Source organism: Mus musculus, chromosome 4 (genome assembly GCF_000001635.26).
Source record: "Mus musculus strain C57BL/6J chromosome 4, GRCm38.p6 C57BL/6J".
Taxonomy (NCBI): Eukaryota; Metazoa; Chordata; class Mammalia; order Rodentia; family Muridae; genus Mus; species Mus musculus.
This window is the reverse complement of record NC_000070.6, coordinates 96326751-96347967: the sequence shown is the minus strand read 5'-3', so window position 1 is coordinate 96347967 and position 21217 is coordinate 96326751. Positions and strand designations below refer to the sequence as shown.

General features: G+C 39.7%; 1 protein-coding gene across 4 annotated transcripts in view; it reads left to right on the top strand.

Moving 5' to 3' along the window:
• Cyp2j11 (cytochrome P450, family 2, subfamily j, polypeptide 11) overlaps window positions 1–21217 on the top strand; it is a 54186-nt gene that overhangs the window by 726 nt on the left and 32243 nt on the right. Inside the window, exons 2-5 of one of the 4 annotated variants that reach the window (XM_011240375.3) lie at window positions 2727–2889; window positions 7967–8116; window positions 8720–8880; window positions 10845–11151. In XM_011240375.3, the coding sequence (XP_011238677.1) occupies window positions 2727–2889; window positions 7967–8116; window positions 8720–8880; window positions 10845–10925 (555 nt within the window). In that variant the 3' untranslated portion in view covers window positions 10926–11151. Of the gene's footprint in view, window positions 1–2726; window positions 2890–7966; window positions 8117–8719; window positions 8881–9314; window positions 9678–10844; window positions 11152–21217 lie in introns of those variants that run through there. The other 3 variants (XM_011240376.3, NM_001004141.2, XM_006502615.1) reach the window with 3 other exon arrangements.

Below are 21217 nucleotides of genomic sequence, written 5' to 3'. Positions count from 1 at the left end.
ACACACACACACACACACACAAACCTGTGCTCTTTATCAAACTTTCCATAATATGATTTTCTCTTATAGATACTTATTTATTCTATAGTGTGTTGGCTGCTTCTCTACTGATTTTATCAACTAGAGAAAGGTTCACTGATGTCTCCAGTTCCATTAGGAGTTTGCCTGTTTTTCTCAGCTTTCTCTACTACCCTCCTCCCGTGTTTGTGTGTGTGTGTGTGTGTGTGTGTGTGTGTTGTATATGTCTGAGATCAATAGGTGGGGGGGTTGCAATGACCAACTTTCTTTGTAATACTGTTTTTTATCTGTAGTAATTTCCTATGCCCTGTGCCTTGACAGAGTATATTTGGGCCACATTTATAATTATCATTCATACTTACTGGTCCATTATATATTATTCCTATCCCTTAAAATTAGCTACAAAGAGTAGATCATTTTATGTACTTTATTGTTATATAAGGAATATTACTCCTTAATTTTATTACTGTCTTTTGTATTTCTGTTTCTTTCCTCTCCCATTTCCCTTTTTCTGTGGGTTTTTGAATGCAGAACACTTTTCAAGTAGTCATCTTCACTCTTTCCAGATATTTCTTTAATCCTCTAAACCACAGCTGCTTTGTGTTATGCAATAGGCACATTCAGCTGAAGAGACTTACTAATACCGCTCTCTTCAGGAATTAAAGTGACTACAAGCATAGAGTGTCCCTGTCTCTCCTGTAGGTACAGCTGTCTCAGGTGTAGTCTCCACACACACTGAGAACCATATCAGACTCAAATCTCGCAAGTGTCCTGTGCAACTGTAATTCAAAGACAGAAAAGTCTCCTGCCTTTGCTCCTTACTCCTGCTCCCATGGCCCTGTCTTTTTTCTAACCCTTCAAGTTCACAGCTTTCTTTCTGACGAAAAGCACTTCCTTTCTCCATTCCTTCAGAGGGGGCACAGCAGAACGAAATATCTTTTCCCACCTCAGAATGATTCTCCCCTCCATGCCCACACTGGCTTTTCCCTTTTTATGGGACACTAGGTTGATGAAATGCTTCCCTTAACCCTTTTACATAGTCCTGCTTTGTTCTGGCCTTTGTAGTTTGCCCATAAGTGATACAACATTTATTTTTCTCTCTGCTTTCAAGAGATTTCCTGTTTTTGATTAAAATTGATTGTGGTGATTTTGCATGATCAAGCTTGTGGCTTTATGTTGTTGAGTTTTTTGTAGCAGGGTTGTATTTTGCACCACTGGGGAGTTTCTACCATTCTTAAAGTATATTCTCATCTACACTGTCTCTTTCCTGGTTTGGTTGACAGAGGTACAGCTGTAAATCTCTGTGAGTGTGGTTGTGTTAAATCAGTAAGGTTTTCTCTTGACTGTCAACATGCATTTGTGTCTCTGACCCTTTGAACACAAAGCCCATTCAGTTTTCAGAGATGCTGTGGGTGGCTGGGACCAAACAAAATGCTTCTCCCAGTGCTTCTCTTATTCTTCCTCACAGGATCCTGTGAGGGAAGGGGTGAATTTTAACACTTTCATGGCTGGGAGCTTGAGACTTGAAAGATCACAACTGCCTAAACAGCCACAGTTATTGATCTATTAAAGTTATTATAAAGTTATTATAGTTATTGAGCCTATGTGCTTCCATCACTACAGATATTCAGAGATGTCTCCATTCTTAACCTACACCCTTTATTCCATTACCCTATCTATTTATACAGTGGTTCTGAACCTCTTGACCTCATTGTGGTCTTAGATCAGATCTCTTTCACAATAGATATTTACATTGCAATTGATAACACTAGAAAAATTATAGTTATAAAGTAACAACAAAACAATTTTATGGTTGGGAATCTCCATACCATGAGGAACTCTATTACATGGTCACATTTTTAGGAGGTTGATATCATACATTTTTCTAAAGCTTTCCATGCTTACTACAACAGACTTGTACAGAGACAGCTTGAACTCCCCAAGGATTGATAACCCTATTTCCCTGCTTTCACTAGACCAGGTTAGAGACCTTGCTTTCTTTAAGACATTTATAAACTCATGTAGTCTAGGGAAACATTGGTGATCACGGAGTTCTTAATGGAGAAAGCATGAATAAAGGTATAAGCAGAAACTTCACATTATAAACTGAATTAAAATTTGATAGAGTAGCGATGAGGGAGAAACTTATGACACAATGGTAACTTTTCCTCACACAGATGTGCAGACTCCCCTCCATGTTTGTCTCATTATTTATACATGTACATCTCATGTCTGGCTGATGCTGTGGAGAGGGCCATATTCCCCAGACAAACAGGCTGTTGATTTTGTAAGATGTCCATGAAAGCTGTACAAAACATTCACACACTTTTCTCAGCCTTTGTCAGGTCATGAGTACCTGAGCCTCTGCCTTTGCTGAGACTTTAGAATTCTTCAGGTAGAGACCCAGATAATTTGTTGACATTTACATCCTTAAACCTTCCTTTAGGAGTACATGATAGAATACTTCTAATTTCATACTCACCTATACCATTGACATTTTATATAGTATTTTCCATTTTAATTGAAATTGAGTTTAGTTCAGAGGAGGAAAACATTTTCAGAAACATTTCCACAGACTAAGAAGAATTCATCCATTCACATTAAAACAGAGACCCCTCAACACAAGTCCACCAAACACACATCTCTCTTAGACCCCTTAACACACTGAAACAGGTACATTTAAATATGACTATTGAAATGTTTTTCAGTTTGTGAAGAAGTATGGAAACGTAATTAGCGTGAATTTTGGTTACATTTCTTCAGTGATCATAAGTGGACTGCCCTTAATCAAAGAAGCTATCACTGGCATGGAACAAAACTTTTTGAAACGCCCCAGTTTAGCTGCAAGGCAACATGTATTTAAAAATAATGGTAAGTTTAATTGGCAGCAATATTGAATTCATTGGGTTTTTAAAAACAAGACCTGAATTCAGATGGAAAATGGGAAACTGTGGCAATGTTCCATTGACAGCTAGAGGGAATGAGTGGAAAAGGATATTAGCAAGATGCATTGCACTTTTTTGAAATTTTCAAAAGATAAAGGGATGCTGATAATATTGTTTCCAGTATAATAGAAGTTGTGTGGATCATATGATAAAGGTAGCTTTATGTCTGTAATTTTATAATATCCCTATTAATCAAGTCCTTCATGAAATGTTTCATTTTATTGTTTTACTTTCACCCTCCCATTTATCCCTCCTCTCTGTCTCCTCAGAAAAGCAAAGGCCTTCCATTAATATCAATCAGCATTTGTTTATCAAGTTACAGTAAGACTAGGCTTACCTTCTTTTACTGAAGCTAGGGAAAGCAGCCAAGTTACAGGAAAGGGATCCAATAACAGGCAGTATTATCTTTAAAGTCAGCTGGATACTAAATTTCTCAGATGAAAGCAGCCATCTGAGGATTGAGAACATCTCCCTCTAAGAGTGTCTTGGAGAAACCATGTCTAACTGCAGTCTAACTCAGAGACATGGGTAGGAAGTAACAACAACAACACCCAAAGCACAATACATGTGTCTCATTTCCATTTTTCTACTCCAACACTCTGCCTTAGCAAAACAGATATGAGGCACCTTCCTCCTGCTGAGGCTCTTCTTATTTATGACTCCATAAACTGCATCATTCAGGCCATGCCGCACAAGGATTTCTAACCTTCCAGATAGTGTTAGAATAGACTAGCATTTTCTGTATCCATTCTTCTGTTGAGGGATATCTGGGTTCTTTTCAGCTTCTGGATATTATAAATAAGGCTACTATGAACACAGTAGAGCATTTGTCCTTGCTATATGTTGGAGAATCTTTTAGGTATATGCCCATGAGTGGTATATCTGGGTCATCCACATAATCATTTCATTAGATGCTGAAAAATATAGAAAAACTCTTAGCCATACTAAGCAGAGAGCACAGAGATAGTATCCAAATTAATGAAATCAGAAATGAAAAGGGAGACATAACAACAGAACTGAAGAAATTTTTAAAAATCATCAGATTCTTTTCATTCTTAATCCTTCAGTAACAAACTTTCTTACAAATTCTTTGGCAGATATTTCCTATAATTTTTATTGTTTTATTTTTTCTTTTAACTTATGAAACACTGAAGTTCTTTAAGACTAACTATAAAACCTTCCCATTATGCTATATTTTGTTTCAGGAAATCTAATGAAGTCCAATAAGTTAAATAAGATCTTCTGATATTAATTGTAGTTTTTTCTAAGAACTTACATACACCTGAACAATGCATATGAAATAAACTTTGCCAGGAATGGGAATTTAGAATCAGCACATGTATGGCAGAAGTCACTATTATATTCCTGAAACTCTCAAACTGAAGTCAACACCAACAAGCACCTTGTTTCCTGCCCTTGTTTTTTTTCATTACTTACCCCTCTGACAGTTCTCTAAGAATCCCACTTTCCTGTCGTCTGAGTCATACATAATGATGACCTCTCTTGAATAATTTCAGTCCACGGGGTTTTAATGTCATCATCCGAGGCTAACTTACTATCATTTTTTGTCACTTTGAGTGTTCAAACTCCTTCTTTTGTAACTTACAAAGATAATATCTTCGCTACCATACCTGCATTTTCTGCCAGGTACCCTAAATGAGCCTCATAATGCGAAGTGTTCTTCTCTTCTATCCAACTCCACTCAAAAGCTTCTCTTTCTTTTTGATAAAAACTAGCAGCTGGACTCTTCTTGCCAATGTCAACAGTTTTGTATCCACTCAAATGTGGACTTCAGATACTATATGTCCCACAATGAGAATGATTTCTATCTATTCTTCTCACTATTAATCACTTATACCCAAGACCATTCTTCACATAGCAGATAATGTAGTCAGTCATGTACAATTAAGGGATGATTGATTCAAGGAGTAGTTAGGAAATTGCTGAAAGTAAAGCTTTTATGGTTTAATATGATTGAAGTCTGTTTCAACTTTTAAGCACATAATTTGATTTAATGATCTCTTTGTGTACTCATGCTAGCTTATTCTTTTTTAGGCATTTTTATTAGATATTTTCTTCATTTATATTTCAAATGCTATCCCCAAAGCCCCCTATACCCTCCCACCTCCCTGCTCCCCAACCCACCCACTCCAGCTTCCTGGCCCTGGCATTCCCCTGTACTGGGGCATATGATCTTCGCAATATCAAGGGCCTCTTCTCCCATTGACGTCTGACTAGGTCATCCTCTGCTACATATGCAACTAGAGACACAGTTCTTGGGGATACTAGTTAGTTCATATTGTTGTTCCTCCTATAGGATTGCGGACCCCTTTAGCTCCTTGGGTACTTTCTCTAGCTCCTTCATTAGGGGCCCTGGGTTCCATCCAATAGATGACTGTGAGCATCCACTTCGGTATTTTCCAGGCATTAGCATAGACTCACAAGAAAGAGCTGTCATGGTCCTGTCAGCAATATCTTTCTGGCGTATGCAATAATGTCTGGGTTTGGTGGTTGTATATGGGAAGGGTCCCTGGGTGGGGTAGTCTGGCGATTCCTCAGAAAACTGGACATATCGAAAAATTGGACTTCCAGAAGATCCAGCAATTCCTTTCCTGGGCATATACCCAGAAGATGTTCCAACTTGTAATAAGGATGCATGCTCCATGATGTTCATAGCAGCCTTATTTATAATAGCCAGAAGCTGGAAAGAACCCAGATGTCTCTCAACAGAGGAATGGATACAGAAAATGTGGAACATTTACACACTGGAATACTACTCAGCATTAAGAACAATGAATTCATGAAATTCTTAGGCAAATGGATGCATCTGGAGGATATCATCCTGAGTGAGGTAACCTAGTCACAAAAGATCACAAATGAGATGCACTCACTGATAAGCAGATATTAGCCCAGAAACTTAGAATATCCAAGATACAACGTGCGAAACACCTGAAACTCAAGAAGAAAGAAGACAAAAGTGTGGGTGTGTTGGTCCTTCTTAGATGGGGGAACAAAATACTCACAGGAGCAATACAGAGACAAAGTGTGGAGCAGAGACTGAAGGAAAGACCATCCAGAACCTAACCCCACATGGGGATACATCCCATATACAGTCAACAAACCCAGACATTCTTGTGGATGCCGAGAAGTGCATGCTGATAGGAGCCTGATGTAACTGTCTGCTGAGAAGCCTGTCAAATACAGAGGCAGATGCTCACAGCCAGCCATTGCACTGAGCACAGGGTCCATAATGGAGGAGTTAGAGAAAGAACTGAAGAAGCTGAAGGGGTTTTCAACCTCATAGGAAGAGCAACAATATCAACTGATCAGACCCCCCCCAGAGCTCCGAGGGACTAAACCACCAACCAACGAGTACACATGGAGGGACCCATAGCTCCAGCCGCATATGTAACAGAGGATGGCCTTGTCAGGCATCAATGAGAGGAGAGGCACTTGGTCCTGTGAAGGCTCAATACCCCAGTGTACGGCAATGCAAGGGCAGGGATGTGGGAGTGGGTGAGTAATAGAGGGAACACCCTCAAAAAAGCAGGGGGTGAGGGGATGGGATAGGGTTTCAGGAAGGGGAAACTGGGAAAGAGGATAACATTTGAAATGTAAATAAAGAAAATATCCAATAAAATATGAGTTTAACTTTGATTTTTCTCAAAGAACCAGCTCCAGGTATTGTTGACTTTTTTTAGTATAATTCTCTTTGTTTCTAATTGGTTGATTTCTGCCCTAGTTTGATTATTTCCTGCAGTCTACCCTTCTTTTGTGTACTTGCTTCTTTTTGTTCTACAGCTTTCAAATGTGCTGTTAAGTTGCTAGTGTATGATTTCTCCAGTTTCTTTATGGAGGCACTCACAGCTATGAGTTTTCCTCTAAGCACTACTTTCATTGAGTTCCATAAATTTGGGTATGCTGTACCTTCATTTTCATTAAGTTCTAAAACATCTTTAATTTCTCCCTCTATTTATTCCCTGATGAAGTTATCACTGAGCAGAGACTTGTTCAGGTTCCATGTGTATGGGGGCTTTCTGGTGTTTTTGTTGCTATTGAAGGCCAATTTTAGTCTGTGGTGATCTAAAAGGGTGCTTGGGATTATATCAATTTTCTTGTATTGATTGAAACTTGTGATGGTTTGTATATCCTTGGAGCAGGGAGTGGCACCATCTGAAGGTGTGGCCTTGTTGGAATAGGTGTGACCTGGTTGGAATGGGTGTTTCACTGTGGGTGTGGGTATAAGATCCTCACCCTAGTTGCCTGGAAGTCAGGCTTCCACTAGCAGCCTTTGGATGAAGACATAGAACTCTCAGCTCCTCCTGCGTCATGGCTGCCTGAATACTGCCATGCTCCCACCTTGATGATAATGGACTTAACCTCTGAACCTGTAAGCCAGCCTCAATTAAATGTTGTTTTTTATAAGACTTGCCTTGGTCATGGTGTCTATTCACAGCAGTAAAACCCTAAGACACTTGTTTTGTGTCCAATTATATGGTCAGTTTTAGAGAGGGTACCATGAGGTTCTGAGAAGAAGGTATATTCTTTTGTTTTAGGGTGAAATATTCTGTAGTTATCTGTTAAATACATTTGGTCCATAATTTCTGTTAGTTTCACCATGTCTCTTTATAGTTTCTGTTTCTATGACCTGTCCATTGATGAGTATGTAGTGTACTTTCCCAGCTTTTTGATAACTTTTGGTTACAATGTATTATGATGCCTCAGTGTTTTACCAAGAGAAATGTGCATTTTCTTAATTGATAATAAATCTATAGAGTTCCTATCAGAACAAAATTATATAATTCATTAGAAGCTCTTACTGAGTTATGTTTTGTTGCAAGTCACCAGAACATATTATCCTCCTACATTGGGATTCTCTTTAGACAGCTGAATTTCCATATTTGCCCTTCATTTCTTCTGTACATGTGTCTAATACAGTTTCTTAAGTATTTTAAATCTATATTCAAAATATCATGATGCTGAATCTCTCTTTTTTTCCCCAGGCATTGTTTTTTCTAGTGGCCAGACATGGAAGGAGCAAAGAAAGTTCGCACTGACAATACTCAAGAATTTTGGATTAGGGAAGAAGAGCTTGGAGCAGTGTATACAAGAAGAGGCTTACCATCTTGTGAAGGCCATAGGAGAGGAGAAAGGTGGGCATATCATAAGGTGGTACAGGAGGTTCTGGCTATTTCATTCACTGAGCACCTACTTGCTGTATAAAGTTTGTCCTTGACCTGCAGTGTGGTGGGCGTTGAGGACAGAACAGTTAACAAGTAACCATGGTCCTGCCTCAGGTGCACTGAACCTAATCACCCGAATGGGTCAGTAAACAAATTGTTGAACTATAAACAAATTGTATGAATTATTCATAAGTAATTGCCTGATTACTTATGTGACTTCCTACATATTGCCAATGCCCTTTAAACACACGTGGTTCCATGTAGGGGGCGAGACTCCATATTATGCTCTACTATGCATATTTTATGACACAAAGAGTAGAAACTTAATAAAATAAAAGGACAGACAGGAAGGAAGGAAGGAAGGAAGGAAGGAAGGAAGGAAGAAAGAAAGAAAGAAAGAAAGAAAGAAAGAAAGAAAGAAAGAAAGAAAGAAAGAAAGAAAGAAAGAAAGAAAGAAAGAAGAGGTAAAAAAGGAAAACAGGTAGAGAGGAAGAGAGAGAGAGAGGGAGGGAGAGAGAGAGAGAGGTTGTTTGAATAAATATATTTGACTCAATGCCTCCTCCCCATCTCCAGGACAGCCTTTTGACCCTCACTTCAGGATCAACAATGCTGTTGGCAACATCATTTGCTCCATCATCTTTGGGGAGCGCTTTGAGTATGATGACAATCAGTTTCAGGAGCTACTGAAGTTAGCAGATGAAATCATATGTTCTGAGGCATCAATGATGTCAGTGGTAAGTTCCCTGCCTTTGCACATTTTCTAAACGTGAATCAAAAACAGATGGGTTTTTCATTTTGTTTGAGAGACTCTTTGAAGCCAATATTATATTATAAAAGATTAATTGATTAAAAATCCCTATGAACAATATAGAATTTGGCAGATACATAGATAGATAGATAGATAGATAGATAGATAGACAGACAGACAGACAGACAGACAGACAGACAGACAGACAGACAGATAGATAGATAGATAGATAGATAGATAGATAGATAGATAGATAATATTCCTAGCATTTATATGAACTATTTTAATATTTACATTGATATATGTGTAGGGGGCTTTCACTCTGTTTTCATTAATTAATTTAGTTTGTTAGGTTACATACTGATCACAGTCCCAACCTCACAAGCCCTGACCCCCACTATTCCTTCCCCTTCTCTTTAGAGATGGAGAAATCCAACATGTGTACCAATCTGCCTTAGGACATCAAGTTGTAGCAGAACTAAACCTATCCTCTCCTACTGAAGGCCATCAAGACAGTCCAGTCACAGGAAAGGGATCCAAAGTCAGACAACATAATCAGAGAAAGCACATCTTTTAATTGCTAGGTGATCCACAGGAACTGCACTGAAAATGGTGTAGTGAGCCTAGGTCCAGCTCTTTGGTGGTTCTTTCTCTGTGAGCCCCCATGTACCCAGATTATTTGACTCTGTAGGTCTTCTTGTGGTGTCTTCGACCTTTCTGGTCCCCTCAAACCTATCATCTACTCTTTTTGGTTGGTTGGTTGCTTGCTTGCTTGCTTGCTTGCTTGGTTGTTTGGTTGGTTGTTTTGTGTGTGTGTATATATGTGTGGTTTTTTGTTTGTTTGTTATTAGATATTTTCTTTATTTTTATTTCAAATGTTATCCCCTTTACTGGTCTCCCTTCCAAAAACCCTCTATCCTCTCCCCATTCCCCCCTGCTCACCAACCCACCCACTGCTGCTTCCTGGCCCTGGAATTCCCCTATACTGGGGATTGGAGTCTTTACAGGACCAAGAGCCTCTCTTCCCATTGATGACTGACTAGGCCATCCTCTGCTTTATATGCAGCTGGAGCTGTGGGTCCCACCATGTGTACTCTTTAATTGGCGGTTCAGTTCCTGGGAGCTCTGAGGGTACTGGTTAGTTCATATTGTTGTTCCTCCTATATTAGATCCCCTGTGCTCTACCTAATGTTTGGCTGTGGGTCTCTGAATCTGTTTCTATCAGCTGATAGATGAAGCCTCTCAAAGAACAGTTATGAAAGGCTTCTATCTGCAATAATAGCAGAGTATCATTAATAGTGGAGGTGTCCACATCAGCCCTTATATCCACAGCTGCTAGGAGTCCCAGCTAGGGTCACCCCATAGATCCCCAGGAGCCTCTTCCTATCCCAAGTCTCCAGATAATCACTAAGATAACCATCTCCACTGATTTCTATCCCCTCTCCTAGGCCTCTACCACCCTACTTCCCTCACGTGATTTCATCCAAGTTCCCCTCTTTACCTGGTCTCCCACACAGATCCTTCTCTCTATCCATCTCTGATGTCTATTTTGTCTCCCCTTGTGAGTGAGATTCAAGCATGCTCCCTTGAGCCTTCTTTGTTACTTAGCTTTCTTTAGTCTGTGGATTATAGCATAGTTATCCTATACTTTATGGCTAATATCCACTTATAAATGGACATGTTCCATGTGTGTCCTTCTGGGTCAGGGTTGCCTCACTCAGAATGATATTCTCTTTTTAAAAAAAGTCAATCACAATTGAGAGATTGGGCCCTGTACCTCACCACAGCAGCACAGTGGAACTGATCCTAGTGGAGGGTGTGTGGGTGATCCAGCCACTTGCTGGCTGCAGCATTGGGTGAGCACCTGAAGCAGTGCTGAAGAGCCTTCCCTGGTGAAGTGGGCACATGAGATTTGGTGGAACGACCAAGTAACCTACCTCTCATTCCCAGATTCAGGGCTTCAAGGTGACTCACCCCAACATCTACATCATCTATCATCTGCTGAAGCACATTGAAGTGCCAGTACTATAGATCCAAAGTGACAGGATCCCTATGACACAGGACAGTAACACAATATCCAAGAGGAGTTCCCTAATAGGTTCCGCTATAGATAGTGTAACACAAACCAGAAGCTGCCAAACAGACAAATGACCCATTGCATTGAACATTTCAAGTAAATAAATTGTGACCGAAAGGGCATAAGGATATAGTGTGTGACACAATGTAACATACTACAGCTTCCACAATTAGATATTTTTATTCTACCTTATTGTATTTTCTTTTGGGGGAGTTGCAAGGGAAGATGGTGGATAGGCAAATGAGTGTGATTGTGTTGTACAATGTGAAATTCACAAAAAAATAAAATAATAATAATTTAAAAAAATAATAATTGACTAGGATTGGCTCTTTTGATGCCCCTGTCTTCATTCTTATGAATATTCTTCATGTAATATTCTGAGTATATTTTGTAGCTCATCAATTTGTTTTAAGATTCCTCTTTGTATGCAGAACAGTTTCTGGGTGTTATGTCACTTTATCTATGGTTAGGTATTTGAGATATGCTAGGTTTAGAGTGGTACATCCAATCATTTTGGGGGTTATTTTAGGAAAATTTTATTAAATTTATTGTATTTTTAAGATTATAGTATAATTAAATCATTCCCCCCTTTCTTTTTTTTAATTAGGTATTTTCTTCATTTACATTTCAAATGCTATCCCAAAACTCCCCCAGACCCTTCCCCACCCACTCCCCTACCCACCCACTCCCACTTTTTGGCCCTGGTTTTCACCCATACTGAGGCATATAAAATTTGCAAGACCAAGGCCTCTCTTCTCAATGATGTCCGACTAGGCCATCTTCTGATACATATGCAGCTAGAGACACAAGCTCCGGGGGGTACTGGTTAGTTCATATTGTTGTTACACTTATAGGGTTGCAGACCCCTTTAGCTGCTTGGGTACTTTCTCTAGCTCCTCCATTGTGGACCCTGGGTTCCATCCAATAGCTGACTGTGAGCATCCACTTCTGTGTTTGACAGGCCCTGGCATAGCCTCACAAGAGACAGCTATATCAGGGTCCTTTCAGCAAAATCTTGCTGGTGTATGCAATGGTGTCAGTGCTTGGAGGCTGATTATGGGATGGATCTCCAGGCATGGCAGTCTCTAGATAGTCCATCCTTTCATCTCAGCTCCAAACTTTGTCTCTGTAACTCCTTCCATGGGTGTCAATAAGACAAAAAGACCACAAACAGATTGGGAAAGGATCTTTACCAACCCTAAATCAGATAGGGGACTAATATCCAATATATATAAAGAACTCAAGAGGGTGGACTCCAGAAAATCAAATAACCCCATTACAAAATGGGGCTCAGAGCTAAACAAAGAATTCTCACCTGAGGAATACCAAATGGCTGAGAAGCACTTGAAAAAATGTTCAGCATCCTTAATCATCAGGGAAATGCAAGTCAAAGCAACCCTGAGATTCCACCTCACACCAGTCAGAATGGCTAGGTTCAAAAACTCAGATGACAGCAGATGCTGGTGAGGATGTGGAGAAAGAGGGACACTCCTCCATTGTTGGTGGGATTGCAAGCTTGTACAACCACTCTGGAAATCAGTCTGGGGGTTCCTCAGAAAACTTGATATAGTACTACCGGAGGATCCTGCAATACCTCTCCTAGGCATATATCCAGAAGATGTTCCAACTGGTAAGAAGGACACATTTCCCCCTTTCTTTTTCTTCCTTCAGATACACTCCTGCTCTCTTTCAAATTCACATCGTCAATTTTTTATTACTTTTATTTTATTTTTTACAGTCTAGTTGTCAACCCTTTCCAGTCCCCTTTTCCATAGTTCCACATCCATTCTTGCTCCCCCTGTCTCCATGAGGATGTCCCCAATCCACCACTCCCCCCACCTCCAACAGGCCTCCCCACTTCCTGGGACCTCAAGTATCTTGAGGGTTATGGGCTTCTTCTCTTACTGAGGTCAGACCAGTTAGTTTTCTGCTAGATATGTGTGGGAGGCCTTGGAGCAAATATTTTATTCCGCCTGGTTGGTGGCTCTGTGTCTGAGAGATCTCTGGGTTCCAGGTTATTTGAGACTGTTGGTCTTCCTGTGGGATCACCCTCTTTCTCAGCTTCTTTCAGCCTTCCCCTAATTCAACCATAGGGCTACATGTCTTCAGTCCATTGACTGGGTATAAATATCTGCCTCTGTTGTAGTTAGCTACTTGTTGGGCCTCTCAGAGGAGTGCCATGCTAGGCTTCTATCAGTAAGCACACTCTAGCATGAATAATTCTGTCAGTACTTGGAACCTCCCCTTGAGATGGATCCTAAGGGGCAGGTCACTGGACCATCTTTCCCTAAGTCTCCACCAGTTCTTTTAGAATAGGAGTTCTTTTAGTTAGGAACAATTCTATGTCAGAGTTTTTGACTGTGGGATAATATCCCCATCCTTCAACTTAATGTCCTGTCTTTCTACTGGAAATGCACTCTACAAGTTCCCTCTCACCACTGTTGAGCATGTCATCTATGGTCCCTCCTTTGAGTCCTGAGAGTCTCTTACCTCCATGCTTTCTAGGGTCCCCACCTCCCATTCCCTGAGGTTTCATATTTCCATTCTTTCTGCTGGCCCTCAGGGCTTCAGTCTTGTACCCACCAATACCACATCATGCTCCCATTCTCCCCTCCACCTCCCCTCTCTTACTCAGGGCTTTCCCCCCATCTGCACTCCATGATTGCTTTCTTCTACCTCCTAAGCTAGACTGAACAATCCTAAATAGGGTCTGTTGGATGGTTAACCTTCATGAGTTTTGTGGAGTGTCTCCTAAATATTCTGTATTTTTTGGCTAATACCCACTTGATACTAAGTACATACCATCCATGTCCGTTTGGGTCTGAGTTATCTCAGTGAGGATGATATTTTCTAGTTCCATCCATTTGCCTGCAAAACTAAGGATGCCCTCATTCTTAATAGCTGAATAGTATTCCATTGAGTAAATGAACCACATTTCTGTATATATTATTCTGTTGTAGGTCATTTGTGTTGTTTCCAGCTTCTAGCTATCACAGATAAATCTGCTTATGAACATATTATACCATGTGTCCATGTGTAATGGTGGAGGATCTTTTTGATATATACCCAAGAGTAGTATAGTTGGGTCTTCAGGTAGACCTATTTCCAGTTTTCTGAGGAACTGCCAGAATGATTTGCAAGTGGTTGTACCAGTTTACAATCCCACCAACAATGAAGGAGTATTCCTCTTTCCCCACATCCTCACCAACATGTGCTGTCACCTGAGTATTTTTATCTTAGTCATTCTGATTGGTGTAAGGTGGAATTCCACAGTTCTTTAGATGTGCAGTTCCCAGATCACTAAGGACTTTGAGGATTTCTTTAAGTGCTTCTTGGCAATTTGAGATTACTCTGTTGTGAATATTCTGTTTAGCTCTATACCCCATCTATACTCCAGTTTTGGCTGGCTCATTTGGGATTTTTGTAGGTTAGCTTCTTGGGTTCTTTGTATATTTTGAATATTAGCCCTTTATAAGATGTGATGGTTAGTGAAGTTTTTTTTTTCCAATCTGTAGTTTGCCAATTTTTCCTATTGACTATGTCCTTTGCCTTCCAGAACCTTCTCAGGTTCATGAGGTCCCAATTATCAATTCTTGATTTTAGAGCCTGAGTTATTAGAGTACTTGAAGTTCTAGGTAGAGCAAGAAGGCAACAATAGGAGATCAGGGGGATACAAAAAGGCAGAGAAAAAGTCAAGGTATCACTATTTGCAGAAGATATAATAGTATAAATAAGCAACCAAATATCTACATCTGATAAAAAACTTCAGCGAAGTAGGTGTATATAAAATTAACTCAAACAAATCAGTAGCCTTCCTTTATGCAAATGATAAATGGAATGGTACAGAAATAAGGGAAACAATACCCATTACAATAGTCACAAATAATATAAAGTATCTTCGGGTAACTAGTGAAACAAAGCTGTGTGACAAGAAATTCAAGTCTGTAAAGAAAGAAATCAAAGAAGACATTACAAAATGGAGAGATCTCTCATGCTCATGGATTGGTAGGATTAACATGGTAACGATGGCTATCCTACTAAAAGCAATTTACAGATTTAATGCAAACACCATCAAAATGCCAACAAAATTCTTCAAGGACATGGAAAGAACAATTCTCAATTTCATATGGAAAAAAAGCAGGATAGCAAAAAACATTTTTTTTACTTTTTAAAAAATATGTATTTATTTATTTATTTACTTATTTATTTATATTTTTATTAGGTATTTTCCTCATTTACATTTCCAATGCTATCCCAAAAGTCCCCCATACCCTCCCACCCACTCCCCTACCCACCCACTCCCACTTTTTGGCCCTGGCTTTCCCCTGTACTAGGGCATATAAAGTGTGCAAGTCCAATGGGCCTCTCTTTCCAGTGATGGCCGACTAGGCCATCTTTTGATACATATGCAGCTAGAGTCAAGAGCTCCGGGGTACTAGTTAGTTCATAATGTTGTTCCACCTATAGGGTTGCAGATCCCTTTAGCTCCTTGATTACATTCTCTAGCTCCTCCATTGGGGGCCCTGTGATCCATCCAATAGCTGACTGTGAGCATCCACTTCGGTGTTTGCTAGGCCCTGGCATAGTCTCACAAGAGACATCTATATCTGGGTCCTTTCAGCAAAATCTTGCCCCTTCTTAGAATTGGGAACAAAACACCCATGGAATGAGTTACAAAGTTTGGAGCTGTGACAAAAGGATGGACCATCTAGAGACTGCCATATCCAGGTATCCATCCCATAATCAGCTTCCAAATGCTGACACCATTGCATACACTAGCAAAAAACATTCTTAATGATAAAAGAACTTCTCAGGGAATCACCATCCCTAACCTCAAGCTTTACTACAGAACAATATTAAAACTGCATGGTACAGAGACAGACAGGTTGATCAATGGAATAATATTGAATATACAGAAAAAATATCCCACATATTTATGGAACCTTGATCTTTGAAAAAGAAATCAAAAATGTACAATGGAAAAAAGAAAGCATCTTTAATAAATTTTGCTAATATAACTGGCAGTTGGTATGTAGAAAAATATAAATAGATCCATATTTGTCACCATGCACAAAGCTCAATTTCAAGTGGATTAAGGACCTCAATATAATACCAGATATGCTAAATCTTGTGGCAACTAAAAAAGGGGCCCTGGGGAAGAGGGGGAAGGGAAGGCTCACACCCCACCAGAGTTCCACCTATGCTCTGGTCAGACAGACATGGAAAGGCTGCCAGACTCTTTCTACTCATCCCCAGGTGGGCATCCAAGCCTCTGACCCACTCTTCAGGGGGTGGAAAAGGAGCAGCCCAACCTGGAAGCCCCGGGACTATTCTCTAAAACCCCAAGGTTATGGGAGAGAGGGATGAGGGATGAGAAGTTCCCACACTGGCGAGAGTGAGCATAGTGGATCTTGATGAGCAGAGCCTGTCTATGGTTTTAGAGCTTTAATATAGAAAGGCAGGGGAAATAAAAAGAAGGTAGAAAAGAGACAGAGGGAAAGGCTAGAGAGAAAGAGAAAGTAAGAGGGAGAGAGGGAAAGGAGAGAGGAGAGGAGAAGACAAAGAGAGAGGAGAGAAGAGTGAGAAGTAAGAGAACAAAGGAATAAGAGAGGAGTGAGAAAGAAGACAAACAGAGAGGAGAGAGGGGGAGAGTGAGGAGTATGAGAGAGGAGTGAGAAGGTGAGGGAGAGGAGTAAGAGAGCAAGGAGGGGCTGAACGCCCTTTTTAAAGTCTTTACTGTTGCTAGGTAACTGGCAAAGAGTTTAGCCTGAAGGTCAGAAGCTTGGAACATTGCCTATGTGACTTCTAGCCATGCTTCTCTTGTGGGGACTGTTGGGGGCGGTAACTTAGGCAGGAGCCAGAGTTCCAGGAGCATGAGGGTGTTGTGTCCAGCCAGTGGCTCACATGTCTGGGTTCTAGTCTGGAAGGGCGTCTTGAAAACCTGGAAGAGAAGAGGGGGGGACTAGGTGGCGCGAGAGAAAGATGGACCCAAGACAAGGCTCTGTTTAAGGTTCAATTTTACTATTTCTGACACTCAGTTATGAAGCAGGGTGAGGGGCCCGATTCCTGCCAAATCATCTTGGAGTAAAGTTTCAGGTGAACATGTGATAGCTCTGGATCTGTTAGTTGGCAGGCAGCGGCAGTGGGAGTGGCAGGACGATAGGGCAGTAAGCTCTGCCCCAATGCTCTCTAACACTGAAACCTGAGCAAACAGGTTTCAGGCTGGGAAGGGGAGGTTACATCTCCTCCCTGTTGTTAATATAAAACATAAAAGGCTGCACTGAGGCATGAAATTTATTTATGCCCTTTAGTTCTGCCTGAATTCTAGGGCCTAATGAAGAAACCTGTCTCAGTGAGATTTTTTTAACTTTTCTTATGGTAAATCGTATCTGGATAAGACTGTCCTTTCTATCCTAGTAAACAACTAGCAGACTAGCCATGAGCTGATGGGTCTGACTTTTATAATGCTAATTAGTACTGAATAGGTGACTTCCTTGTAGAAATTTTTATCTGAATACCAAGTAGTCAGCTGCAGGGCATTGGAACCCTAGCGAAGGCTGACTATATGAATTGAAAGGCATTTTATTATGAATAACACTGAAGGAGAGTACGTGGATATTCCTCCGCATTCTTAGATGACAGGCGGGGAACTGGGAGGAAGGGGTGACAACTGGCTCTGTAGTACAAGGCCAATTGTCTTTTTAGGGTGAGAGGCTGTGAAGGGCTTGTCCTTCTAACGGTATGGTCTCCAACCTCTCTTCCCCCCTATTAATTAAGTTTAATAAGGCCACGCTTAACTGAGGTGATCAAATGATTTTCTCATCCATAGATGAGTGGGCTTTAAACGTGGCTTGGGGGAAATTGACCCAATTCCTCCCGTGGGTGCTGTCACAACCCACACTTATGGCCCTTGGTATCTTTTGGGGAGGGGAGGCAGAGCCTTAGAAAGATATTTTTGGTTGTAACTGGAACTAGATACCAACCTCCATCCAAACCAGGTGTATCTCACAGGGAACCCAGAAATGGTCAAGCTGGACCTTCCCCTGCAGTAAATTTCGGCACCCAGGCAGTACCCGTACTGTATTCGTATGATCACAAATCGGTATGCACAGTTCTGAGTACTGTGCAGCTCCTAAAGGAGAATTGTCAACCTCAGATTTAGCAAGGCCTCGACAAGAATTATGTCACTAGTAACACCACAATTTGTGGCTCTTAGGCTATATTAGGACCTGGAGGTCTCCCTCCTCATCTCTGTTATTCCCACAGCCTGAGGAACTAAGGGGACCTTGCAATAACAGCAAGGGTGGAAAACCAGAGACCAGCTAAGGGACTAAGCCCATCTATCAGAATAAAAACCAATCTCTTCTAATATTTGAAATTTCTGCCTTTCTAGCCCTTGTAGTAAACCTAAATCTCAAATCAGACCTAAAGCCACAATACGTGCTGGAATGTCATTAGAATGAAAATAGCAGTTGCCACCTATATGCTCTTGGGGGTGGGGATGCACACCCACTGCAGTCAGACTGAAGGTGTTGATTGACCTGCTTGAAAAAAATGAGATCCAGACAATAAGAAAGTAACAATGCAAATCTTCTTTTGGGGAAGTCCAGGTACATTGTTCAGTTGCAAATTAGCAAAGCTCAAGCTCAGTCTCCGGGCTGGTTTTAGAATTAGTAAAAAGGCCAGAGATTCTCTGGAAGTGGGGGATGTGCTCTGAATTAACTTTGCTCGGTAATTAAGATTAGTTATCTACAATAGGAATCTCTAATATTGGACTAAATATTAGACCAGTCTAAGATTGAGTTAGAATGACTGGTCACAATGAAGAAAAGAGAAAAATCATTATGACTCTATTAAATGACTAATCTTATTAAGTCAGAATATACAGTCTCTGATGTTCTTGTGCCATAAAGTTAAAAGGCTTGAAGCTAGTCTAAACTCGAAAAATGGCAAGCAAGGATGGATCTAAACCATGAATCTAATTTAGTTTCCTGGTCACTTTAATCAGGGCACTGAATCAACTTACCTGCCAGCTCGTCACACGAATTAACCATCATGCTTTTGCAGCGTTCTGTGGAGAGAACCTGTTTTTCCCTTCCCTAATAATGTAGCTGTTTAGGATCAATCTATAATCCAATAAGTAGATCCTTTTAAGATACTATAAAGCATTTATTAAATTCTTTGACATTTAAATTTCAAAATTTTAAAATAAAAGTATGATTTAAATAGTGTGCATGGAAATACACTAAATAGTATGTATATGGATACAATTTCTCCTTTCTTTGTCTTTTAGGAAGTAAAAGTTTTAAAGTTTTACAATATCTAATCTTTTGAATACTTGGCTGTAAAGGGGCAGGGACTAATTGCACTTTTAATCATTTCTCTTAAGGAGCAGTCATAACTAGAAAGCTTGAAAAGTTATTAAGAGTCACATGTGCATAATTTATTTATTAACTAGAAATAAGAGCATTTATTTGTAGCAAATTATTAAGTAAAAGTCCTCAAGAATTAACACTATTATGTGGAAACAAGTAGTAACTGAGGACACTAAAAGGAAAGAATTATACATGCACAATTTTTAAGAATATTAAAATATTATTTTAAACCATAGCTGCTATGAATATACAAAGAACGAGGTTATATATCTATTCTACCTTATATGTGCGACCTATAGACTGTCTGAAATATAAATTTAGCCTGGCATTGTTTTAAAATGTTCAGGCAATTTAGAACAATTTAATAAATGTCTAAAAACCGCCTTCTTAAAAGGACAGCATTTTTTCCATGAGTTGTATATGCATAAGCAATTGCAAATTTGAGAATTAATAGCATCTGAGGAACGAACAATCTTAAGAATTGTGAGCTCTGAGATATAGCATTGACTATTAATATACAAATTAAGGTTTGATTGTTCAGCATTTTAAAACACCATCTACAGCACACAACTAGATTATTTGTGCTGAAACGGGGAAACTTAAGAGACTAAGCATGTGATCTAATTTACATTTACTTACGTCTCATATAGGGGTTGTTATTAAACACAATAATTGGGATATATGCATGCATGAGTTCATAGAAAATATAAAAGCATGCATAAAAATAAATTTTAACTTATATTTGGGATATTGGTTGTTAATCTATTTAAAATGATGGTATGCAATAGGTCAATTATTAATATTTTGTAACAACCAAATAAATTGCTGTATTGAACATACACTAGTCAGGTTTTTAAGACACAATTCTTGTTATAAGTTTTTAAAAATATATGAATATACTTTACAATTTTTTATTAGTACCACAGTAGAAACTGTTTTGAGGTAAAAACCACGTCGACCTTGGCCATCCACCCTTGGCCTTTCTCTCAGGCAGAAGAGGCTGAAGGCAGCCCAATTTGTTGTAGGCTAGAAAACTTACTCTGGGTCTTAGTGAGAACAATATGGCTACTCTGGTCAGGACACGTGGAGGCTCGGGGCAAATGTGAATGCAGCCCTCTCCTGAGTTCGCTGTAAGGCTGCCCACCTATGGCGGCCTCCCACAGTACTATAGCTCCGGGAAACTGTGTGTCTCAAGGCCCTGCCCTGCAGCAGCCAGGAGCTAGTTGGGCCCACGTAGGCCAACGATTGGCTGGGAGGATGAGAAAATGACTTTAAAATAATGTTTTTTTTTCTGGCCAAAGAATTGTTTTGGGCACAGCTAATATTTAATTACCAATGGATATAATTAATAACAATTATAAAAGCTTTCTTATTTTTTGCAAAACCTTTTGTAGTAAACTAAAACCCTAAGTAATAAAAAGATATTGTCTCTGAATCTTTTGGGTGAGAGCAAGGATTTAAGGTAAACTTCCCTTGAGAAGCATTAGTTAATAAAACATTTTTCGCTTAGGAAAAAAATATACGTTGAATGATTAAAACTCTTGGCTTCTTGTATAGAAGCAGAAATGATAAAAATTTCTTACATAATGTAGATCAATATTTAGCCATATTACAGGCAAAATATTCTAGTTATTACAAACTCACTAGAAGCAAAACCTTATAATCATTAAGATGCAAAGGAGAGAGAAAAAAATACAAACTTTTGGATATAATATAACTATACAAAAGGCAAACCAGATTGTAATGCCTTGATAAATTTTACGGACTGATTGACTCTTTATAAACTATGAATTTGAACTTCAATAAAACAGCATCTAGCTAGATCTGTAAAGAATTATTAAGTTTCCTTTGCAACATTAACTTTGGGAAAG